At 52.5% G+C, this 23,121-nt stretch overlaps 2 protein-coding genes across 2 annotated transcripts; one reads left to right on the top strand and one right to left on the bottom strand.

Moving 5' to 3' along the window:
* The first annotated feature begins 147 nt into the window (after positions 1 to 147).
* Positions 148 to 2,193, top strand: mrpl43 (mitochondrial ribosomal protein L43). Its single transcript, XM_067245068.1, has 3 exons — positions 148 to 438; positions 961 to 1,067; positions 1,662 to 2,193. The coding sequence occupies exons 1-3, from the start codon at positions 308 to 310 to the stop codon at positions 1,877 to 1,879; spliced, it is 456 nt and encodes a 151-aa protein (XP_067101169.1). The 5' UTR covers positions 148 to 307; the 3' UTR covers positions 1,880 to 2,193.
* A 5,423-nt stretch (positions 2,194 to 7,616) lies between these two features.
* sema4gb (sema domain, immunoglobulin domain (Ig), transmembrane domain (TM) and short cytoplasmic domain, (semaphorin) 4Gb) lies at positions 7,617 to 23,068 on the bottom strand. The gene is made up of 14 exons (XM_067244140.1): positions 22,894 to 23,068; positions 18,293 to 18,441; positions 18,059 to 18,121; positions 17,751 to 17,849; positions 17,407 to 17,500; positions 17,020 to 17,133; positions 16,469 to 16,623; positions 14,575 to 14,750; positions 11,027 to 11,165; positions 10,533 to 10,755; positions 10,334 to 10,449; positions 9,791 to 9,945; positions 9,119 to 9,180; positions 7,617 to 8,590 (listed from the first exon to the last, which is right to left on the bottom strand). Exons 1-14 carry the CDS (start codon positions 23,066 to 23,068, stop codon positions 7,617 to 7,619), a joined length of 2,694 nt encoding a protein of 897 aa, XP_067100241.1.
* Between the last annotated feature and the right edge of the window lie 53 nt (positions 23,069 to 23,121).

Here is a 23,121-nt window from a genome sequence, read left to right as displayed (position 1 = left end):
GCATAATAAATATATTATATTTATTATAAACATGAATTAAAATAAATAAATTCAAAATGTAGCCTAACTATCGGAGACCGTATAACTATCTTCGTCTGTGCTGCCGTCTTCACCAACTCGTGTTTCCATCCGGAATTTGTAATTGACGGACAACATGATCTTACGTATATCCGTCAAATCGTCCTCTACTTAGTTTACTGTGTATTTACTTGCTAGCATGGTTTGAAAATTGTTTAAATGTCTGGCTGAAATATTTAAATACACAAATATACAAGGGATACCTATCTATACAGGCTACAGTAGCAAAATGACATCAAGGGGCACTCCGAGTCGATTCCTAAAAAGCGTTCTGCAAAACGGTGTGGGTCGGTATGTCTGTCAGTTGAAACGCATCTCTCTCGTCTTCTCCAAGAATGCACAAAGTTCTCTGGGTGTCAGGTAAGTGATCCTCTACTAATGTATTCCAGTCACAAACATGTATTCATTTCGCAGATTGTCTTTTTGTCATCAATAGTTAGCCTACTTTGCTAGTTGTATTTCGTTAGCAGGCCTCTAGGTCGGTCTCAATCATTCAGACGATTCTGGCGGTTGATAACTAATGAAACACAATCGTATCCAGAGATGGCAAAAGTACACACATCCATTATGTGTGTAATAAGTGTAATTAGATTGTAAGAAAGTGCAAAAACAGTAACAACAGTGTAATAACAACATAACAGTATAATAACAACAACAACATAACAGTATAATAGCAACAACATAAGAACAGTGTAATAACATCTTAATAACAGTATAATAACAAAATAATAACAGTGCAATAACATCGTAACATCAGTTTAATAAGAACAGTGTAACAACAATGTAAGTGTAACAACAGTGTAATCACTGTGTAGACAGTGTAATCACAGTGTAATGATAGTGTAATATCAGTGTAACAACAGTCTCTGATCGTATCCACAGGAACTTTATCGAAGACGGAGTCGTGGACTATGCTAAAAAGAATCCCGGAACAGTTGTGTACATATCTCCAACATCTTGCCGGATTCCCAAAATTGTGGCTGAATACTGTAAGTGTTGTGCATAATTTGACATGATATGTTGGTACTTTGGCTTGGATTAAGAATGTAGAATTAGTGCTTATTTGAGGCATCTGTAGAAGTGTCTAATGGTTTGAAAGAGTTACATAGACCAGTGTTTCCCAACCTTTCTTCAGTCATGGCACCCTTAGAAAAGTCTCTACATTTTGTGGCACCCCCACCCTGAGCTGAGCGTGCCCACTAAGTCAGTCAACTCATCCAGCTGCAAGGAAAATTAGTTGAAGGACCTTTACACGGCACCCCTGCTCTCGTCAGACGGCACCACAGGGTGCCGCGGCACCCCGGTTATGAAACACGACATAGGCTACATATATGTATTGCAGTGCTCTTAAAAGTAGGTAGGGGGCAATGAAGTACAATTATTCATCATACCCTGTGCCAGTAGTTGATTTGGGAATTTTGTCCAAAGAAAAATTATTCTTACACAACGGAGCTGTAGAGTGTGTTATGTAGGGTGTGTGGGTGTGGGTGTGTGGGGGGGGGGTCTTGTTACATGATGTTTTAACAAAATATTATAGATGTTACAAGAATCTTGACAGGACAGATGTTTCTCTGCTCTCTCAGTGAACGGCGCCGTGCGGGAGGAGACCATCACCTGCAAGACGTCGGAGCAACTTTCAGAGCTGGTGACCAAACTGGCCAATCAGTCAGGCCTGGACATCATCCGCATCCGAAAGCCCATCCATACAGACAGCCCCAGCATCCAGGGCCAGTGGCACCCCTTCACCAACAGGCCACCCAACAGGGGCCCCGTGGGGCCACAGAAACAGCAGACCAACTGAAAACACAACTGAGAACTTACACCAGCAGTCACTCGCAGTTTTGTTTGTAACAGAAACATTTCCCCCACAGGACTGTGCAGAACAAATCCGTCTTTTTGTTTTCTGATCGACCGAATGCCTGCCTTGAATACCTTCAGTACAGATGGATCTAAACATAGTGATGGACCGATGATTCTGGAACGGTGTGATTTGGTCGTGAGCTTGCCAGCTGTTGAATGTGGGTTTAGAGATGTTAAAATGTGCCTGTGATAGTCAGTCTGTGTGAGTTGTAACCTGGGTTCATGGAATAAAAATGTATGTTTATAAAATCACAACTGCTGAACTGTTCTGATAACAGTTTATGGGTGTGGCAGACATTGACAATTTGTCTGGTTCTCCCTGATAGATGGGTTCCAAGTGGAGCGTTACACTGGACACAGGAAGTGCTATCATTCTGAGGATAACACTCAAAAAACGGTTTTGAGATGTGAGGAGTACAATCAGCAGAGATTGAAGCAACACTATAGCCTGATGTTTTTCTGTCTCCAGGGACAAAACCTCCCCCACACAAAGTATCACTTCTTGGAATAACTGCTAAATCGTAAAGAAATGTCACCACAGAGTGTACAAAACAGTCTTACTGGGTGAGCAATCAGACATCTACCGTAGGATACAGTATAAACTTGTTTCCTCTTTAGTGTAATTTCTGGAGTTCAACCGCTAGATTAAAAAAACTAAAATTGTCCTCCTTATGAGAACATTCGATAAATAAACGGCAGGTATTTTTATTGATTGGACAACGGTTGCCTGAGGTTTTTCATAGCTAATATCTAAGCCTGACCATTCTCACATCACACCCTCTTCTCCCAATGCGGCCTGACAGCCTGACCCACACCATGAGACGAAGAGTGCTATATAAAGATCGCTGTTGCTACGTTACAGTCCCGGACGCCAAAACTTGCCCTTTTTCCCCCACCAGTCTCCCCGCAAGTGTGACGGTCTCGGATTGTCAGAAGCAGATGTGTGAATTAGACCGTCATGACATGTTGGACTGTCACCAGAGAACACAAGCACCAGCTAATTACTAGCGTCCCTTAACGCCAGCCGGACGGGTGGCGCAGAAAGCGGGGCTAGGTATGAACATGTTTTGCATGTGATTGCTGCAAATTCCCGTCTAGGGTGTTGATAAGCCATACAGTAGTTTGTTCCACAAGCAGAACCGAGCGCATTATGACAGACAATGAAATACAGGGGAAATAAACACAAGACTTTTATTATAAATATAGGAGTTTTCCATCAATTGCTCAAATGTCTAAACTATGACATGTGCTTGGTAGGTCTACTGAATAATATTGAGTTTAAATAAGTCAACCGTATTTACATTAACAAGAACACTACCAGAATGTAACAATCAAGGGGAAAATCAGGGTATATGAAATACTGTGTAGTGTAAACATTTTATTCAGCAGGAGAAAACCAAACATACTACGAACTTTTGAACATTGATTCGTTGTTGTGTGTGAGTTTTGGAAGTAGGAGTAAGTGCTTGCTAACCCTTGTTTGTCACGCTGCCAGGAGAACTACACACACAACACTGTCCAGTCTGAAGATCTGTTCCATACAGAGTCATCTAATACATCATAATGTCACTTTGCAGGTGCTTTTATCCAAAGCTACCAACAGGGGGGATTTGAACCTGGGACCCCTTGATGTGGACACGTTCACCATCCTGCGTTGAGCATCCCTGTGGTCCTGCCGTCGCCTGACTCACGAGGTCTGCAGCCCGCAGCCTACATATCTACAGAGAGGAAAGACAAAACGATATAGGATCCATCAGGACACCCCCCAGTGATGCAGCATTAGACTGCAGATGTAGGTTTATCCTTAAACCGAGCTAACAAATGAGCACAGTGGCATGGTCGTAGGTCAACCATAATTAACCACAACTCCAGTTTGTCTGTGAAATAAATTGTTCTTGTATTCTCATTTAAGACATATGAGATTCACGTTTTTTATAATGTGTTTTATGGAGACTTCAAACAGCTACAGCACTAGAAACTCAAATTTACATTCAATGTAGCCAAACGTATTCATCAAGGCTATGTGATGCCCTGGCTATCACCTGCCTCTCCACCTGCTTGGTCTAATGTGTTGAAACGACTGTACCTGTCACGGTGATAGACAGCCTGAGACACGGTGAGTGTTTAAACGCCTCTACATGTCCACTTAGAGACACCTTGGGATTGTGTGTGTAATGAAACACCTCTCTTGTCTCATACATATTCTAACCAGCCAGGCGGCCCACAGTGTGGGTCCCCGCCTCTGCAGCAAACACACCAGAAGACTGTTGTACGATATTATACTATTTACTTTATTGCCCCCAGGGGAAAATGTTTGTTGGCGTTTCTATAACGCCAGGAAGGCTGTAGTGTTTTAAAACTGGCATATGCCTGACTGTCGTGTTTCTATAACTGATAATAAAACACTGTTAGATCCTCTACTGTAGTGTTTCCCCCCGCTGTCTCTGCAGAGACAAGGTCAGGAGGACTCTGAAGACCGACTGTAATTGATTGGGGGCCGTCATGGTCGTTTGTGAACTCAGCAGGGTGGGTACGGGAGGGAGGGAGAGCGGTTAAGGTCAGAGAGGGAGTGAGGGACAGAGTGAAGGAGGGAGGGAGAGCGGTTAAGGTCAGAGAGGGAGTGAGGGACAGAGTGAAGGAGGGAGGGAGAGGAAAAGAGGAGAGGAAGAGAGGAGAGAGGGAGAGGAGGGAGGAGGATAGGAGATAGAGAGAGTTGGGAGAGAGGGAGAAGAGGAGAGGAAGAGAGGAGAGAGGGAGAGGAGGGAGAGAGGAGGATAGGAGAGAGAGTTGGGAGAGAGGGAAAAGAGGAGAGGAAGAGAGGAGAGAGGGAGAGGAGGGAGAGAGGAGGAGGATAGGAGAGAGGGAGAGGTAGGAGAGAGGGAAAAGAGGAGAGGAAGAGAAGAGACCCAGCTGGTACAGAGCAGCTCCTACCAGCTGACTGCATCACTGATCAGGACTCTCAGGTGGAACCTTCTGAGCTCTGCAGTGTGGTGCTGTTCTACAGCCCCCCAGGCACGCTGCCAAGCCTGGCTCTTCCTGCATCCCCCCCCCCAGGCACGCTGCCAAGCCTGGCTCTTCCTGCATCCCCCCCCCCCCCCCCAGGCACGCTGCCAAGCCTGGCTCTTCCTGCACCCCCCCCCCACAGACAGATCGCCCCTTGGCTCTCTAGGGAACCCCCAGGGAGGGGCCCTCCAACAGCTGATTCAACACTTGCTGAGCGCTGAGATCTCTGTTTAACACCCTGTAACCGTGACGATCGTACACCACGCAGATCGTCTTCCTGCCTGCCCGATGCTGCTGAGCAGACGGCTTGTTTAATGTCACTGCCCATCCCTCTGGGGCGGAGCTACGGCAGGTCTGTCTGTATGTGTTGATCGAGCAGAGGCCAGGTAAACACAGAGAGAGAGAGATATAGAGAGAGAGGACGTTCAGGAACAGTGACGTGGGCGTTCTTCAGCGTTGAAGGTCTTCTGCCTCTGGTTCAGTGCCAGCATGCGTCCACGCACGGGACAAGCAACACAAACATGAACAAGGATCTGAATCAACACGCCTGCCCTTCACCTCCACTGAGGGAAGAGAGGGAGGAGAGAGAGGAGAGAGAGGAGAGGGAGGAGAGAGAGGAGAGAGATGAGAGAGATGAGAGAGAGGAGAGAGAGGAGAGGGAGGAGAGAGAGGAGAGGGAGGAGAGGGAGGAGAGAGAGGAGAGAGAGGAGAGGGAGGAGAGAGAGGAGAGAGAGGAGAGGGAGGAGAGAGAGGAGAGAGAGGAGAGGGAGGAGAGAGAGGAGAGAGAGGAGAGAGAGGAGAGGGAGGAGAGAGAGGAGAGGGAGGAGAGGGAGGAGAGAGAGGAGAGAGAGGAGAGGGAGGAGAGGGAGGAGAGGGAGGAGGGGGAGGAGAGAGAGGAGAGGGAGGAAGGGGAGGAGAGGGAGGAGAGAGAGGATGGGGAGGAGGAGGGGGAGGAGAGGGAGGAGAGGGAGGAGAGAGTGGAGGGGAAGGAGCACCATGACAATGTAAATGTAATGCAGCTGTAAACAGGCTTCAAGCTGGGATACAGTAGGGAGGAGTTGGGTTATTTACATTTACATTTACATTTAGTCATTTAGCAGACGCTCTTATCCAGAGCGACTTACAGTAAGTACAGGGACATTCTCCCTGAGGCAAGTAGGGTGAAGTGCCTTGCCCAAGGACACAACATCAGTTGGCATGACCGGGAATCGAACTGGCAACCTTCGGATTACTAGCCCGATTCCCTCACCGCTCAGCCACCTGACTCTCTCTCGGGTTATGGTTATGGAATATGGTATAGGGTTTAGGGTATAGAGTATAGGGTATAGGGTTTAGGGTTTAGGGTTTAGGGTATAGAGTATAGGGTTTAGGGTTTAGGGTATAGGGTATAGGGTAAAGGTTATAGGGTATAGGGTTTAGGGTATAGGGTATAGGGTTTAGGGTATAGGGTATAGGGTATAGGGTAAAGGGTTTAGGGTATAGAGTATAGAGTATAGGGTTTAGGGTTTAGGGTATAGGGTATAGGGTTTAGGGTATAGAGTATAGGGTTTAGGGTTTAGGGTATAGGGTAAGGGTATAGGGTTTAGGGTTTAGGGTATAGAGTATAGAGTATAGGGTTTAGGGTTTAGGGTATAGGGTATAGGGTTTAGGGTTTAGGGTATAGGGTATAGGGTATAGGGTTTAGGGTTTAGGGTATAGAGTATAGAGTATAGGGTTTAGGGTTTAGGGTATAGGATATAGGGTTGTGTCTTACTGTGGTGCTCCAGCCTCCCAGGCCTTCAAGTCCATGATGAAGGTTGTACCAGCAAACCAGTGATGGAGAGCGAGAGAGAGGGAGGAAGAGGATAGAGAGAAGATAGAAAGAGAGAGATGGAGGAGCAGAGAGAGAAAGGGAGACGAGAGAGAGAGATCAGAGAAAGAGAGAGAGGCTGTAGTCTTCATCAGCGCTGTTACACCTCCTCTCATCACGTTGAGAAACAACAGAAAAATACGAAACATATTCCATCCAAAGTGTTTTTTCGCTACAGATTTTCCCTTGGCATCGTTTCAACAGGGAGGTCCAGTCCTGGCAGGTGTAACAGTGGTGTTATTGCTATTTACATGAGAACTAAAGGGGAATAAGGAGAAGTGCTGCTTTAAATGCGGTTGAAATGTATTGTGTGCCCAACCAGTTAGTCTTCAGTGTGGTGCTGGGAATGAGCTCTACAGACAGAGAGCTTCCAATGCGTGTCAACACTACAGTTCCCAGAATCTGTCCCCACAGTCCTAGGCCGTCCTGCTCTGTTGCCATGGTGACTGTGAGTCGCTGCGACCGTCCCATTATGCACTGCAGCGTAAGCAGGAGTTCCAACCTTGTCCGTGGGTCCGTGCTGAGGTAGGAGTGTGACTCGTGTAGCCCGGAGGGTTCTCCACTTAAAGAAACAATACTGCGCATCCAAATGTGTCTTTTTCTCACTTTTAAAAGATAGATCTCTTCTTCGGGGGGTTTGGGACGTCCAGAATGTAAAGATCGGGGGCGTGGTCTCACGTCTGGACAGGTGAAGTACATCTAGTAACCACAGGTACACTGGAGTAGACTCATCACACAACAAAGTCCTCCAATCCTCTGGGGGGCGCTGTGGGGGGGGATAAATAACCGACAGACAGGGGAGGAAGGGGAGTGGGAAGGGGGGGGGCTACACAGAGCTCTCGTCGGGCTGCGTGTGTTTCCTCTTCTCCAGGATCTGGTTGAGCTCCTCGGTGAAGGAGTGGTAGAGCGGCGAGGTGCTGTCGGCCTCCGCCGGGCTCAGCAGCATGTAGCTGTTCCCGTTCATCTTCCTCAGCACGCTGGGCAGCGTGGCTGACAGCCCGTTGGCGTAGTCGGAGCAGGGCAGCGGAGGGGGGAGGGGCAGGGGCGGGGCTGGGGGGGCTGGGGTCATGCCGGGGGACATCTGTCCCTCCCCAGGGACGATCTGGAGGAACACCTCTGCGAGGTCGTCATTGGACAACGACAGCGACCTCCGACCTCTCCTGTCCTGCCGGCCGTTGCAGTGGCTGGAGATGGTCTGGAGCTCTAGGGGGAAGCTCCTCTTCCTGTCAGACATCCCCAGGATGGAGAACTCCTGCTGGGGGAACTTCCTGGCCCCGTAGGGCCCCCTGGAGCAGAAGCTGACATAGAGCAGCACCACCGTCAGCACCAGACACAGCCCCCCCAGCACCGCCACCAGGGAGATATACACAGCCTCCATGTTCCTGAAGGTCTGGAACTCAGGTCCCGGGGGCAGGGGGGCGGGCGGGGAGAGCAGCGTGCGCTTGGTGGGGGGGCTGGGGGTGATGGCGGGGCTGGGTGAAGGGGTGGGGGGTGGGGCGGGGGAGGGCGTGGCGGTGGGACCCCCTGGGGAGGGCATCTCTGTGTGGACGGTGACCCGGTACAGACGCACGGGGACCCAGATGTTGTTCTCCACGGCGAAGCAGCGGTAAGCCCCGCCCTGCTGAGGGCGGGCCCCGACGATGAGCAGGCCGTCGGTGCCGAGGCGGTACCCGGAGGCGGGGCTGTGGGTGTTCAGCGGCTGTCCGTTCAGCGTCCAGCGAGGAGACGCCAGGTTAGAACGCAGCTCACACTGCAGGAGGACGTCGTCTCCTGACATCACTGAGCGCCTGCGCTGGAGCACTGGAGAAGTGGGGGGGGGAGGGAGGGAGGGAATGGAGAGAAAAAACAAACAGGGAGAGTGGAGGAAGTCACACACATGATACAACAGTTTAACAACATGGCTATGACACCAGGGTGATCACCTGACCTCTGACAGGGTGATCACATGACCTCTGACAGGGTGATCACCTGACCTCTGACAGGGTGATCACATGACCTCTGACAGGGTGATCACATGACCTCTGACAGGGTGATCACCTGACCTCTGACAGGGTGATCACATGACCTCTAACGTAGGGGAGAGCTGATTAAAAGGTGTGTGGAGGTCTAGCGAGGCCAGAGAAGCACACACACATGAAATCCCTTCTGGTCTTTAAACGTTCCGTTTGAGGCACGCGAGGGAACACTGTCATCCAGGTTCAATCTTGAAATAGAATAAAGTACAGTATGTGTGTGGTTTAAGAGCGAGCGAGCGTGTGTGTGTGTGTGTGTAAGAGAGGGAGATAGAGTGTGTGTATAAGAGTGTGTGTGTGTTGGTTCAGTACATACCATCTCCAGTGCTGTTGGCACAGCCTCTGCTGCCAGTCTGTATGTCCTGGACCAGACTGGACCTGCTGACCGGAGACACAAGCCTCAGCTGTTTACACACACTACCGTATCGTACGCTACGATACGATATGTTACGATATGTTACAATATCGACAATATAACATATATACATCCCAACCTGAGGACATAATGTATCATTTTTATAATCTTAAAAGTCAAGTCAAGATATCTATTCATACATTTTTATGAGATTTTAACAAACACAGTAAGTGTGGTAGGAGGTTAGAGGAGGACAGAATCTGGAGTAATATGAAGGCCTCTATACTTCAGATAAACAGCAAAGAGAGAGAGACAGACAAGAGGGAGAGAGAGGAAGAGAAAGAGGGAGGAGGGGGGGGCAGAGAGGTCCATTTTGCAGTACTGGTGGAGATTAAGATGTCTGACACTCACTCATGCAGAGGAAATGAGCTCAGGCAAAACACAGTCTCGACAGCTTCACTCTCATCCCCTCTGTGTGTGTCAGTGAGTGTGTATGTGTGTGCCAGTGTGAGTCAGTGTGTGTGCGTGTCAGTGTGTGTGTGTCAGTGTGTGTGCGTGTCAGTGTGTGTGTGTCAGTGTGTGTGTGTGTCAGTCTGTGTGTGTGTGTGAGTCAGCTTGCTTGTGTCCCCTCACCTCCCTGCTTGTGAGGTGATCTCCACACAGCGGACCCTGTCCCAGCCACAGTAAGGGTCCCGTGCAAACACGCAGTCGAAACAGGAAGTGTAGCGCCGGCACGTTGCCATGGGTACCTGGACCACGCCGGAGTGGGAGCCCACATATACACTCCTCTGTTGGGAGGGAAAACAACAACAATAACATGAGGGGGAGGGTCAGGGTGAGAGTGAGGGTCAGGGTGAGGATCAGGGCGAGGGTCAGGGTGAGGGTCAGGGTGAGGGTCAGGGCGAGGGTGAGGGTCAGGGTCAGGTTGAGGGTGAGGGTCAGGGCGAGGGTCAGGGCAAGGGTGAGGGTCAGGGCGAGGGTCAGGGTGAGGGTCAGGGTGAGGGTCAGGGTGAGGGTCAGGGCGAGGGTCAGGGTCAGGGCGAGGGTCAGGGTGAGGGTCAGGGCGAGGGTGAGGGTCAGGGTGAGGGTCAGGGTGAGGGTCAGGGCGAGGGTCAGGTTGAGGGTGAGGGTCAGGGCGAGGGTCAGGGTGAGGGTCAGGGTAAGGGTGTAGTCTACCTGTGCTGTAGACACCACCATGCTGTCTATGGGCTGAGCAGGAGTGAACAGCTGCAGCTCCTCCACGATGTGCATGTCCCCCTCCACATCCACAGCCTTGTGCAGCCAGCCCTCATCTGCAGGAACACACACAACACACTTACCCTTCCTGCTACACTCAGCAACCGTCCAGGAGGCGCTTGAGGCGGTCTGGACTCACCGGTGCCCAGGAACAGGACGGTGTAGACGTGACCGTCGAGAGCGGCCGCCTGGTGCACCGCCATCTTCACGTAGTTGACGTTCCTCTTGAACATGAGCGGGCGGCCTCCGATTGGCTGGACTTGAGTGGACATGAGGGGGTGCCTGCGGGCGAAGGTCAGCACGTTGTCTGGGAGGTCTCTGGATGAGTTGATACTCTGAGATCTGTGGAGGTCTGTTATACACTGGGGTGAGGGGGGGAGGGGAGGAGGGGAGAGGGAGAGCAAAGAGAGAGAGGGGAGGGGAGGAGAGGGGAGAGAAAGAGAGAGGAGAGGGGACGAGAGAGGGCAAAGAGAGGAGGCAAAGAGAGAGGAGGCAAAGAGAGAGAGGGAGGGAGTGGGAAGAGAGAGAGAGTGAGTGATGGGTGGGAATGAGACCAGTGAACTGAAAGCTAACATGTTCTGAGGGAGGCCGAGGATGGGAGGGAAGTTAGACAGATCAGCTGTAGAGACTTACAGAGCCTGGTCTTGGTTCTGGAACCTTCCCTGTGTATTCCCGCCATTTTGAATCCTGGACCTCCATGTACGGTCCGTCGAACGCTTTCTGGATGTCAGAGAAGGAATACTGGCACACTGCAGACGCTTTGATGTTTCTCCTGAAGGGAACAAAGGCCAGGATAAGGCACAGGGTTAATAAGTGGACATAGTATAAACACCTGGAGATTGTTTATCTGCCAAGCTGGTCCAATTTCAAACATATCTAATCCACGTCTCCATTTGACAAGGAGAAGGTAAATAAGTTAAGTAGAGTTTGGTCCATGATTCACCACGCTGGGGTGTAGGGGTGAGGGAGGGCAGGTGGGGTGTAGGGGTGAGGGAGGGCAGGTGGGGTGTAGGGGTGAGGGAGGGCAGGTGGGGTGTAGGGGTGAGGGAGGGCAGGTGGGGTGTAGGGGTGAGGGAGGGCAGGTGGGGTGTAGGGGTGAGGGAGGGCAGGTGGGGTGTAGGGGTGAGGGAGGGCAGGTGGGGTGTAGGGGTGAGGGAGGGCAGGTGGGGTGTAGGGGTGAGGGAGGGCAGGTGGGGTGTAGGGGTGAGGGAGGGCAGGTGGGGTGTAGGGGTGAGGGAGGGCAGGTGGGGTGTAGGGGTGAGGGAGGGCAGGTGGGGTGTAGGGGTGAGGGAGGGCAGGTGGGGTGTAGGGGTGAGGGAGGGCAGGTGGGGTGTAGGGGTGAGGGAGGGCAGGTGGGGTGTAGGGGTGAGGGAGGGCAGGTGGGGTGTAGGGGTGAGGGAGGGCAGGTGGGGTGTAGGGGTGAGGGAGGGCAGGTGGGGTGTAGGGGTGAGGGAGGGCAGGTGGGGTGTAGGGGTGAGGGAGGGCAGGTGGGGTGTAGGGGTGAGGGAGGGCAGGTGGGGTGTAGGGGTGAGGGAGGGCAGGTGGGGTGTAGGGGTGAGGGAGGGCAGGTGGGGTGTAGGGGTGAGGGAGGGCAGGTGGGGTGTAGGGGTGAGGGAGGGCAGGTGGGGTGTAGGGGTGAGGGAGGGCAGGTGGGGTGTAGGGGTGAGGGAGGGCAGGTGGGGTGTAGGGGTGAGGGAGGGCAGGTGGGGTGTAGGGGTGAGGGAGGGCAGGTGGGGTGTAGGGGTGAGGGAGGGCAGGTGGGGTGTAGGGGTGAGGGAGGGCAGGTGGGGTGTAGGGGTGAGGGAGGGCAGGTGGGGTGTAGGGGTGAGGGAGGGCAGGTGGGGTGTAGGGGTGAGGGAGGGCAGGTGGGGTGTAGGGGTGAGGGAGGGCAGGTGGGGTGTAGGGGTGAGGGAGGGCAGGTGGGGTGTAGGGGTGAGGGAGGGCAGGTGGGGTGTAGGGGTGAGGGAGGGCAGGTGGGGTGTAGGGGTGAGGGAGGGCAGGTGGGGTGTAGGGGTGAGGGAGGGCAGGTGGGGTGTAGGGGTGAGGGAGGGCAGGTGGGGTGTAGGGGTGAGGGAGGGCAGGTGGGGTGTAGGGGTGAGGGAGGGCAGGTGGGGTGTAGGGGTGAGGGAGGGCAGGTGGGGTGTAGGGGTGAGGGAGGGCAGGTGGGGTGTAGGGGTGAGGGAGGGCAGGTGGGGTGTAGGGGTGAGGGAGGGCAGGTGGGGTGTAGGGGTGAGGGAGGGCAGGTGGGGTGTAGGGGTGAGGGAGGGCAGGTGGGGTGTAGGGGTGAGGGAGGGCAGGTGGGGTGTAGGGGTGAGGGAGGGCAGGTGGGGTGTAGGGGTGAGGGAGGGCAGGTGGGGTGTAGGGGTGAGGGAGGGCAGGTGGGGTGTAGGGGTGAGGGAGGGCAGGTGGGGTGTAGGGGTGAGGGAGGGCAGGTGGGGTGTAGGGGTGAGGGAGGGCAGGTGGGGTGTAGGGGTGAGGGAGGGCAGGTGGGGTGTAGGGGTGAGGGAGGGCAGGTGGGGTGTAGGGGTGAGGGAGGGCAGGTGGGGTGTAGGGGTGAGGGAGGGCAGGTGGGGTGTAGGGGTGAGGGAGGGCAGGTGGGGTGTAGGGGTGAGGGAGGGCAGGTGGGGTGTAGGGGTGAGGGAGGGCAGGTGGGGTGTAGGGGTGAGGGAGGGCAGGTGGGGTGTAGGGGTGAGGGAGGGCAGGTGGGGTGTAGGGGTGAGGGAGGGCAGGTGGGGTGTAGGGGTGAGGGAGGGCAGGTGGGGTGTAGGGGTGAGGGAGGGCAGGTGGGGTGTAGGGGTGAGGGAGGGCAGGTGGGGTGTAGGGGTGAGGGAGGGCAGGTGGGGTGTAGGGGTGAGGGAGGGCAGGTGGGGTGTAGGGGTGAGGGAGGGCAGGTGGGGTGTAGGGGTGAGGGAGGGCAGGTGGGGTGTAGGGGTGAGGGAGGGCAGGTGGGGTGTAGGGGTGAGGGAGGGCAGGTGGGGTGTAGGGGTGAGGGAGGGCAGGTGGGGTGGAAGTTTGGTTCCACTAGTCATCCAGGACTCTTTGTTACCAGGTTTAGGGTTTCAGAGTACCAAACATCTCAAACTACAACTCCCTTCAACGAACAATCCCTTCAGGCTGTGGCCGGACATGAGTAAGGTTCACATCTCGTCGTTACAGCACAAGCATGTTGAGACCCTGATTCTCTACGGCCCTGTGTAGCCCAGGCTTAGTGCTGGGTTAGCAGCCATGACCCAGGGGGTTTTATGTTTTGATTCACGACAGAGGAATGAGGATGGAGGCCCGGGTCAGGTGGAGAGAAGCCCTGCAGGTGAGATCAGTCTGGGCCAGAAAGATCTGAGTCACGTTCTAAGGTTCTTTATGTCGTCTGAGGGCCTGAACACCACACTGAGGACAGGAACGCAGATGAAAGAGACCCAGGAGATTAAAGAGATCTGAGGTGCCCAGGGGCTTACACACACACACATACACGCACACTCACACTCACTCACGCGCTCACACACACACAAGGGCATTTTGGCTTTAGATGAAATTGAGAAAAGATGATAGTAGCCTTAGAGTGAGGGAGAGAGAAAGAAAGAGAGAGTGAAAGAGAGAGTGAAAGAGAGAGAGAAAGAGAGAGAGAGTGAAAGAGAGAGAGAATATAGGAGAGAGAGTGAAAGAGAGAAAGAATATAGGAGAGAGAAGGAGATCCAGGAGAAGGGTACTTGTCGTGGTTAGACCCGACATCTGATTCTCCTTCCCTGTGGGACTTTTATGCCGCGTGAGTCAACATAAACACACCCACACACGCACTTGCACAAACACACATCCCTGACATTGTCCTCTCCTCCACCGCCGGCCCCCTCTACCCTCCTCCTCATGGCTCATCAGTCTCCTCACCCACTCTGCCTTCGCATGCTCTAGTACAGTCTACAGCCCTCAAAACCCAACCACACTCAGAACATAGAATCCAACCACCCTGAGAACCCAGAACATAACCACCCTCAGAACCCAGCAGCTAACTCTCACCCTTACTTACAGGGTAGACTGGCACAGTGACATTAGCTTAGTGGGCAGAGCATTTCACTGACAAAGACTTTCAAATCCCCCCCCCTCCCGCAGCATGCTTCGCCTTCACATGAATAAACCTCTGCAGCACATCATCAGTAACCCTCCGTGTCCATCTGGGGGCCGACTCTCACCACTCCAGTCCGAAGGCTCCGTAGAGGGTGCTGCCCCGGGCGTCCGCCCCCTGCCGCACGCTCACCGCCCGCAGCATGTTGAGGTGGAGCTCGTAGTCGGGCACGGAGCACACCAGCCGTGCCTTCAGGAACGACGTCCACCTCTTCTGCAGGGTTCTCTGCCCCCCCCAGTCGCCCTGGAGACGTGCAGAGACGGGCGTCTGGTCAGGCTGGCTACTAGCTTCCGGACTAACAGATCAACACACACACATCATGTATGCACACGTACACACACACACATGCACACACACACGTACACACACCGGCCACACGCACAAATAAATAAGCACATGCATGAACGCACGCAGACATACGCATGCAGGTGCCCGACAGCACGGCATGTTCACATAGAGCCTGCTGCATGCAGGTGCCCGACAGCACGGCGTGTTCACATAGAGCCTGCTGCATGCAGGTGCCCGACAGCACGGCGTGTTCACATAGAGCCTGCTGCATGCAGGTGCCCGACAGCACGGCGTGTTCACATAGAGCCTGCTGCATGCAGGTGCCCGACAGCACGGCGTGTTCACATAGAGCCTGCTGCATGCAGGTGCCCGACAGCACGGCGTGTTCACATAGAGCCTGCTGCATGCAGGTGCCCGACAGCACGGCGTGTTCACATAGAGCCTGCTGCATGCAGGTGCCCGACAGCACGGCGTGTTCACATAGAGCCTGCTGCATGCAGGTGCCCGACAGCACGGCGTGTTCACATAGAGCCTGCTGCATGCAGGTGCCCGACAGCACGGCGTGTTCACATAGAGCCTGCTGCATGCAGGTGCCCGACAGCACGGCGTGTTCACATAGAGCCTGCTGCTGTGCTGTGATAGAGTCAGAAACAGCAGCACTGGAAGGCAGGCAGGGACATGATCTAGAGCACCTCGCTTAGCTTCTCCTCTTTAGACTGCCTCGTGAATCACACTGCTCTCCTCACATCTGCCTCCCTCAGGCTTATATTGTTCATGAAGAGGTATGTTTCTCCCACACACACACACATACATACACACACACACACACAAACACACACACTCCTCCCTGGTTGCCCAGACAGCTCAATAAACAATGCATACAGCGCAGGACCTATTATCAATATTAAAGAAGCTCTTCCATCAAGAGAGAGAGAGGAAGTGGTTTCGGGGCCAGAGAGACACAGGAAGTGACTCTGTTCTCTGCTGATATCACATCCTGCTGGAGTTAGCATTGAGCTGTGGGAAGAGAGCAACAAAGGAACCCGTCCAACAATGCAGTATCAACAAGCCTTATTGCCAACGCTGAAGACGTTGAAGAGTTCTCTGGTTGAGCTAACAGTAGCAACACAAAGTAGACACAAACACGTCTGGGCCATCCATGATGTCACTTCCTGTCCACTGTCTCGAGGACCGCGTAGGTCCTCGAGACAGTAAGGAGAGAGAGAGAGAGGGAGACACAGACAGACAGAGAGAGAGAGAGAGAGAGAGAGAGAGAGAGAGAGAGAGAGAGAGAGAGAGAGAGAGAGAGAGAGAGAGAGGGAGAGGGAGACACAGACAGAGAGAGAGGAGTTATCTGCAGCTATAGATGAGGTTTCTGGGATGGTGTCTGGCTGAGCGACACTGATCTCAAGTGAAATTAGGTGAAGGGGGAGTGGGGGCAGAGTAAGAGGGGGAGGGGTGAGAGAGAGAGAAAGAGTCACCAAGGAGGGACTTGGAGGGGCCTCTAGTCTGCCTAGCAACAGTGTTACAGCTCATGAATAGCTGTCTGAGGAAGTCGAGTTCAGCAGAAGGAACACAAAACGCCACATGCTAGTTTAGCAGGAGGAAACACCACATGCTTGTACTCCACATGTACTGAACACATCCATGAGAGAGCTGCTGTACTGTGGGACCTTGCAGACACGCGCCACCCTGGACACCCTGGTCTGGCTGGGGTAGGCAGTCTGTTCCTGGCTCTTCTCCCTGAAGAAGAAGTAGATCTTGTCGTCGTCTCCCACGGAGCTGTTGACGCTCTCCTTCAGCAGAACCGAGCCCACGAAGTCTGCGTCTGCACACACACACACACACACACACACCACACACACACACACACATGGATGAGGGTTATGGTCAGAAATGTGAAGTAACAAAGTAAAAATACTTTGTTACTGTACTGATTTTTCTGGTATCAGTACTTTACTTCACTATTTATTTTTCGGACAACTTTTTTCGAAAGGTAAAAAAAAAAAAAAAAAAAAGTTTCTAATCATTTTGGGGGGTTTCAAAAAACATTTGAAAAAAGGTTTCAATTATTTATTTATTATTTAGACAGGTTTAGAAGAAGAAAAAAACTTGGTTGGAAAAAATATCAATATTATTTTTGTTTTTTCTATTTTTACCTTTTGAAAGGTTTATAAAAAAAACATCTTCACTCTCCTGTCTGGGCGGAGGGTCATGTTCTTACCCAGAAGCCACCTGGTGGGCGCCTCCTCTGTCCTCAGGGTGGGGAACGGAAAGTTCCGGCGAATGTCCGCAGAGCTGCGGAACTCGTACTGGGAGGCAGTAAACATCTCTCCATCTGAGGAGGGAGGAGAGAGGAGGGAGGAAGGAGGGAGGAGGTGGGGAGGAGGGAGGGAGGAGGTGGGGGGAGGGATCAGACAGATGAGAGAACATAGACAACCAGGCAGACAGACAGACAGACAGATTGACAGGCAGACAGGCAGACAGGCAGACAGGCAGACAGGCAGACAGACAGACAGGCAGACAGGCAGACAGGCAGACAGGCAGGCAGGCAGGCAGGCAGGTGTGAGTGTTGACCTGACAGGAAGGAGCTGTGTACAGGTACACGTACCGATGAGTAGGCCGGTGTAGCCCTTGGCGGGGTCGTAGGGACAGCGGTCCCTGCCCTCCTCAAACCCAGAGGAGAAGCTGAACCGCTCCACGTCCTGAGGACGAGCACACAACATCTCAGAACAGTTTAGAACATCTCAACATCTCAGAACATCTCAACATCTCAGAACATCTTAGAACATCTCAACATCTCAGAACATCTTAGAAAATCTCAACATCTCAGAACATCTTAGAAAATCTCAACATCTCAGAACATCTCAGAACATCTCAACATCTCAGAACGTAGCAGAACGTCTGAGAACGTAGCAGAGAATGTCCAACTCCGCAGCAGAGAACCCAGCTTACTATGTAGGCACAGAGCGGCCTGAAGGCGTGCGTCCCACACACGTACAGGTGGCTCTCGTTGTAGCGCTGCAGGAAGCGGATGTGGTTGAAGCACTCCGTCTGCAGGGAACAACACACTGGGTCAGACCTCCACACCCCCCAGCTGGGTCAGACCTCCACACCCCCCAGCTGGGTCAGACCTCCACACCCCCCAGCTGGGTCAGACCTCGCCCCCCCCCCCCAGCCGGGAGGAGACCTCGCACATTTTCCACTTCCGCTACTGCTACCTGAACATGCTACCTGCTATGTGAAATCAGGACACATCGTACCTCATTGTTTTTCCCTTTGCTCAGACACTGCCTCTTCTGCTCAGACGAGGCTTCCCAATCAATCTGTAAACAATGAATATGAACAGCAGATGGTTCAGTTAGCCAAGAGGTTATCTTAGCCCAGAGATTAGGATCAGAAAGACAGAAAGATAGATAGACGGTGAGAGAGAGAGGGTTAGGGTATGAAGGAGAGAGAGAGAGAGAGAGAGAGAGAGAGAGAGAGGGAGAACTCACAGACAGGTTCCCTGGTGTGGAGATGTTGTTGGCGTCCAGGGCGTAGATGGCCCCCCTCCCCCCCACGTACAGAACCCCGCCCCCCTCCTCCAGCAGCAGGGTGCTGTAGTTCTGCACCGACCCTCGGAACCGCGGGCAGCCCACCAGACCTGCACACAGTAACAGCCTGTTTCTATACCACACCTCCACACAATAACATACATATACAGTATACTGTTAATATATATCCATCCCTTCTACATTTACATTTAGTCATTTAGCAGACGCTCTTATCCAGAGCGACTTACAGCAAGTACAGGGACATTCCCCCCGAGGCAAGTAGGGTGAAGTGCCTTGCCCAAGGACACAACGTCATTTTGCACAGCCGGGAATCGAACTGGCAACCTTCTGATTACTAGCCCGATTCCCTAACCGTTCAGCCACCTGACTCCCCTCATCCCTCTCTTATTCTCTCCTTTCCCCCATCCTTCTGTTTCTCTCCATATATCCATATCTCCATCGACCTAGGTTTCCCTTCAGTAACTTTAGTGATGAATCTCCATCTGCCATCTTCACCTTATCTCTTCACAATCAACAGAGTGTTCACTGCTAACCCTACAGTGTAACTGTGTGTAACTCAGTCGTACTATAGCTGTGGAACATCAAAGTTAGTGTACAGTAGTGCTCCGGTGGCGTGGATCTATACAGCAGATAAAAGTGCTGGTCTCTTTTTCATCTTCTCAGAAGCAGGAAGGTTTGACCTTGTTTCAAAGGTCCCAGACTGACGATTAAATATTTACTCTGTTCCAGGAAAGGATCCGTTTCCACACATAAAGAACCTCTTTCTGTGGCCCAACAGAACACAGCGAGGGACACCAAGATAGTCTGTGGTGTTTATCTAGGGCAGGATATCACCCAGCATCATACTGTGATGGACAGGATTTTCACTGGGTGGACTAAAGATTCCCTTCCCCCCGTAACATCCAAACACACACACACACTACGCTGTGCTAACATGCTAATGTGATCGGCAGTACTAGACACACACGCTACGCTGTGCTAACATGCTAATGTGATCTGGCAGTACTAGGGCACAATTCCTGCTGAATGCCCCTTATATGCCCCGTATCTACGCCCCCCGTACCCCACTTCTACATGCGACACGCCAAGCAGCCATCAGCCTCAACCATCCTCCCCCTCCTCCACCCCCCCCCTCCCATCCATACCCCCCCCCTCCTTCCCCTGTGCCCCACCATTCTCCATCCCTGTCTCTGTAGCTGAAACTCGTTCAGCTTGTTGGGGTCCATCCCCTTGCCCCCCCTCCTCCCCCCCCTGCCCCCCCTCCTCCTCCCCCCCCTGCCCCCCTCCTCCCCCCCTGCCCCCCTCCTCCTCCCCTGCCCCCCCCTCCCTCCTCCCCTACCCCCTTCCTCCTCCCTTGCCCCCCTCCTCCCTCCTCCCCTTGGTTGTGTAAACAGCATGAGGATGACAGAGTACTACAACAAGTCATGTGTTCCAGATCACTCGTCCCTGAGAGCGTGCACAAGATCCTGGGAGCGTGCACGAGGCTCAGACACAGGAAACAGCCGCTGGCGTGGAGGGCAATGATGGGGAGACGGTCGTGACTTCGGACGTGCAAGCCGTCACCGAGGCAACACGTCATGCCAAGGCAACGCCCGCCTGGGACACCACCCCCCCCACGAACCACGGAAAGATCTGGAGCCTGTAGGGAATCTATCTCATGTGATTAGGAACTAACAAGCATGGCTGTATGAGCAATGTTTGCTCGCCCCCAGAACTGTCAGATGAGAGAGAAATCAAACTACAGGAGCCACACAGTCTGACCATCTCACTCTGAGGGTGTGTGTGTGTGTGTGTATTCGCCACGTGTGGGTGTATGTATATGTATACGTCTGTGTATGTATCTCAATGTTTACCACAGGGTTGTGTGTGTGTGTGGTTCTGAGAAGCTACTGCTTTGACCTTTAACCTCTGTCCCTTGTGCTGCAACTGTAGAGTTCCGGTGAGTGTACAATACACACACACACTCCTCACATACACACTCCTCACTTGCACTGTCCCACCCTTATACAGGCCCAGAGCGAGAACACTACCATCATCCATGGAGGCCTGGTGTGTGTGTTCATGTTGTGTGTGTGTGTGTGTGTGTGTGAGTGTGTGTGCGAGTGAGCGGGTTGAGTAGAGGTCTACCACAGGCAGCAGAATGACTCACTGATGCCACTGGCCCTCTCTGGATGAATAAGACAGGCACATGACACACACTTCAGGTTTTAGGGACAGGTTCTAAGGGAACAGCACATGACCTAACCCGTGTTGACGTTACTGAGAAGTACCAGTTGTTGCTAAACCAATCAGCATTACGTAAGACCACGCTGCCTGCATCGCACCAACAGCAGACCTCTGACTCGGGATGACAACAACATGATACAGTTTATTACACAAGGTTAAACGACTGAATGGTTTTATACACATCAGACTGAGTTCAAGTGCATCTGGCTATCTGGACAAACATAAAGGAACTATCATATCAGAACAGAGAACAACATTAGCATTATGCTACATCTCTCTGACTGTCGGAACCCCACCATCTACAGAACATTCTAGAACCCCAGCATCTACAGTACATTCTAGACCCCCAATATCTACAGAACATTCTAGAACCCCAGACATAGACAGGAACTTGCTCGCTCCCTGTAACCCAGAGTTCCTGTTTGTACTGTGAGCAGCGTGTGTTCTCTGCCTGCACACGCGTGAGACATGTTTGACCTGTCAGTCACATCTCTGACTGGTGTTTACACAACGCTTCTCAAATATTAGCATCGACTCTCTGGGCTGTACGCTGGACAGAACACAACAAGAAGAACACTGTCAATCCTGATGCCACATTATCAATCCTGATGCCACATTATCAATCCTGATGCCACATTATCAATACTGATGCCACATTATCAATCCTGATGCCACATTATCAATACTGATGCCACATTATCAATCCTGATGCCACATTATCAATCCTGATGCCACATTATCAATACTGATGCCACATTCTCAATCCTGATGCCACATTATCAATCCTGATGCCACATTATCAATCCTGATGTCTAGGCATAATCTGTCATTCTTGTAACCGTAGTCAGATCAGTTCTCCAGACTGGGAGCATTGGAGGTGGGGCTCCACCAGGCCTCCTGCAGACCTTCCTGGAGCTGCAGACATGTTAGCCTGCATCAATATTTCAGCTGTGAGTTACTTCTGGTCTGCTAGTCTGGGGAAGACTCCCCAAGGACACCCAGGTCAGGACACAGTCATGGAAGACATGCTCTTTCTCTCACACACACACACACACACACACACACTCCAGAACCCATCAGATCTGATTCAGTAGACTCTGCTCTCTCCAGTTCTGCACAGAGGGCAGCTTCCTCCACCAGGACAGTGACAGAGATCACACTCACACACACATACACACACACTCACACACACATACACACACACTCACTCACTCACTCACACACACATACACACACACTCACACACACATGCTGTCACATACATACACACACACACATACATACACAGACACATGCTCTCACGTGCACAAATTCACTGACATGTTCTTGCACACCCCGAGAGAGTTGAAATGTAGGTCAAGGACTACTTTTTACCAGGGCAAGGAGAAAAATAAGATCATCACAATGCACCAGCAGCAACTTCTCTATCATCGTAGAACTAAACCAAACGCACACTTTATGAGTCAACAATAGCTATATCTTTATGGGTAAACACTAAGAATGTCTTTTCTCAGCAGTTTGGTTATTAGCTCAACAGGACTGGCGTCGGAGGACAGTTCTTTCTGCTGATGTCTTAACTCTACTGCTCTATTCTTCTTCCTCTGGAGAGGAGGATGGAGGGAGAGGAGAGGAGAAGAGAGGAGGGGAGGAAGGAGGGAGGGAGGGAGAGGAGGGGAGGGAGAGGAGGGAGAGGAGAGGAGAGAAGGGAGAGGAGAGGAGAAGAGAGGAGGGGAGGGGAGGAAGGAGGGAGGGAGAGGGGAGGCAGAGGAGGGAGCGAGAGGAGAGGAGAAGAGAGGAGGGGAGGAAGGAAGGAGGGAGGGAGAGGAGGGAGAGGAGAGAAGGGAGAGGAGGATTGAGGGAGGGGAGAGTGCTGCAGTGGCCAAGGTGTTGCTGATGAAGGAGCTGGTAATGATGATGATGTTCAAATGTTTAAATACTCATTGTGAAGAAAAGCTCTAGTTCAGCACTATTTTCTACACAGGCACTATTCAGGTCTGCCCCATACAGGTCCTCTGGGCGGCAGCTTGTCCTGCCTGTGTTCCATCAGAGCAGCGTCATGAACTAGGACAGGGCTTGAGAGAGGAGATTTATAACTCCCAGAAAGTACACACTGCCATCGGGGCCAACTTAAAAACTGTGTCACTTGTTTAAAGTGAACAAGGGAGTTTGAGGCAGCAGGCAGCAGAATCACTACTGAATAAGGACACTGAGACTGATGGTGTGTGTGTACATTTGCATGTGTGCGTGTTTGCGCGTCTCTGTGTGTGTGTGTGTGTGTATGTGTGTGTGTGTGTGCACACTGAGGGGGGTCCTACCTTCAGAGAGCACCGTGGTCCTGGGGGTGACATCCAGACCCAGGGAGGGGCCGAAGGGGAACCCTGCCCCCAGGGATGCCAGGCAGCAGAAGCCCAGCAGGGGACCCAGGAGGGGGGCCAGCAGGGGGGCCAGCAGGGGGGCCAGGAGGGGGTGTAGATCCCCACGGAGGCCCATGTTCAGAGGGCTGGGCTGGGCTGGGGGAGAGAGAGAGATGGAGGTATCTGTCT

Source organism: Osmerus mordax, chromosome 10 (assembly GCF_038355195.1).
Source record: "Osmerus mordax isolate fOsmMor3 chromosome 10, fOsmMor3.pri, whole genome shotgun sequence".
Taxonomy (NCBI): domain Eukaryota; kingdom Metazoa; phylum Chordata; class Actinopteri; order Osmeriformes; family Osmeridae; genus Osmerus; species Osmerus mordax.
The sequence above is the reverse complement of the archived record's forward strand: the minus strand, read 5'-3'. Positions and strand labels throughout refer to the sequence as shown.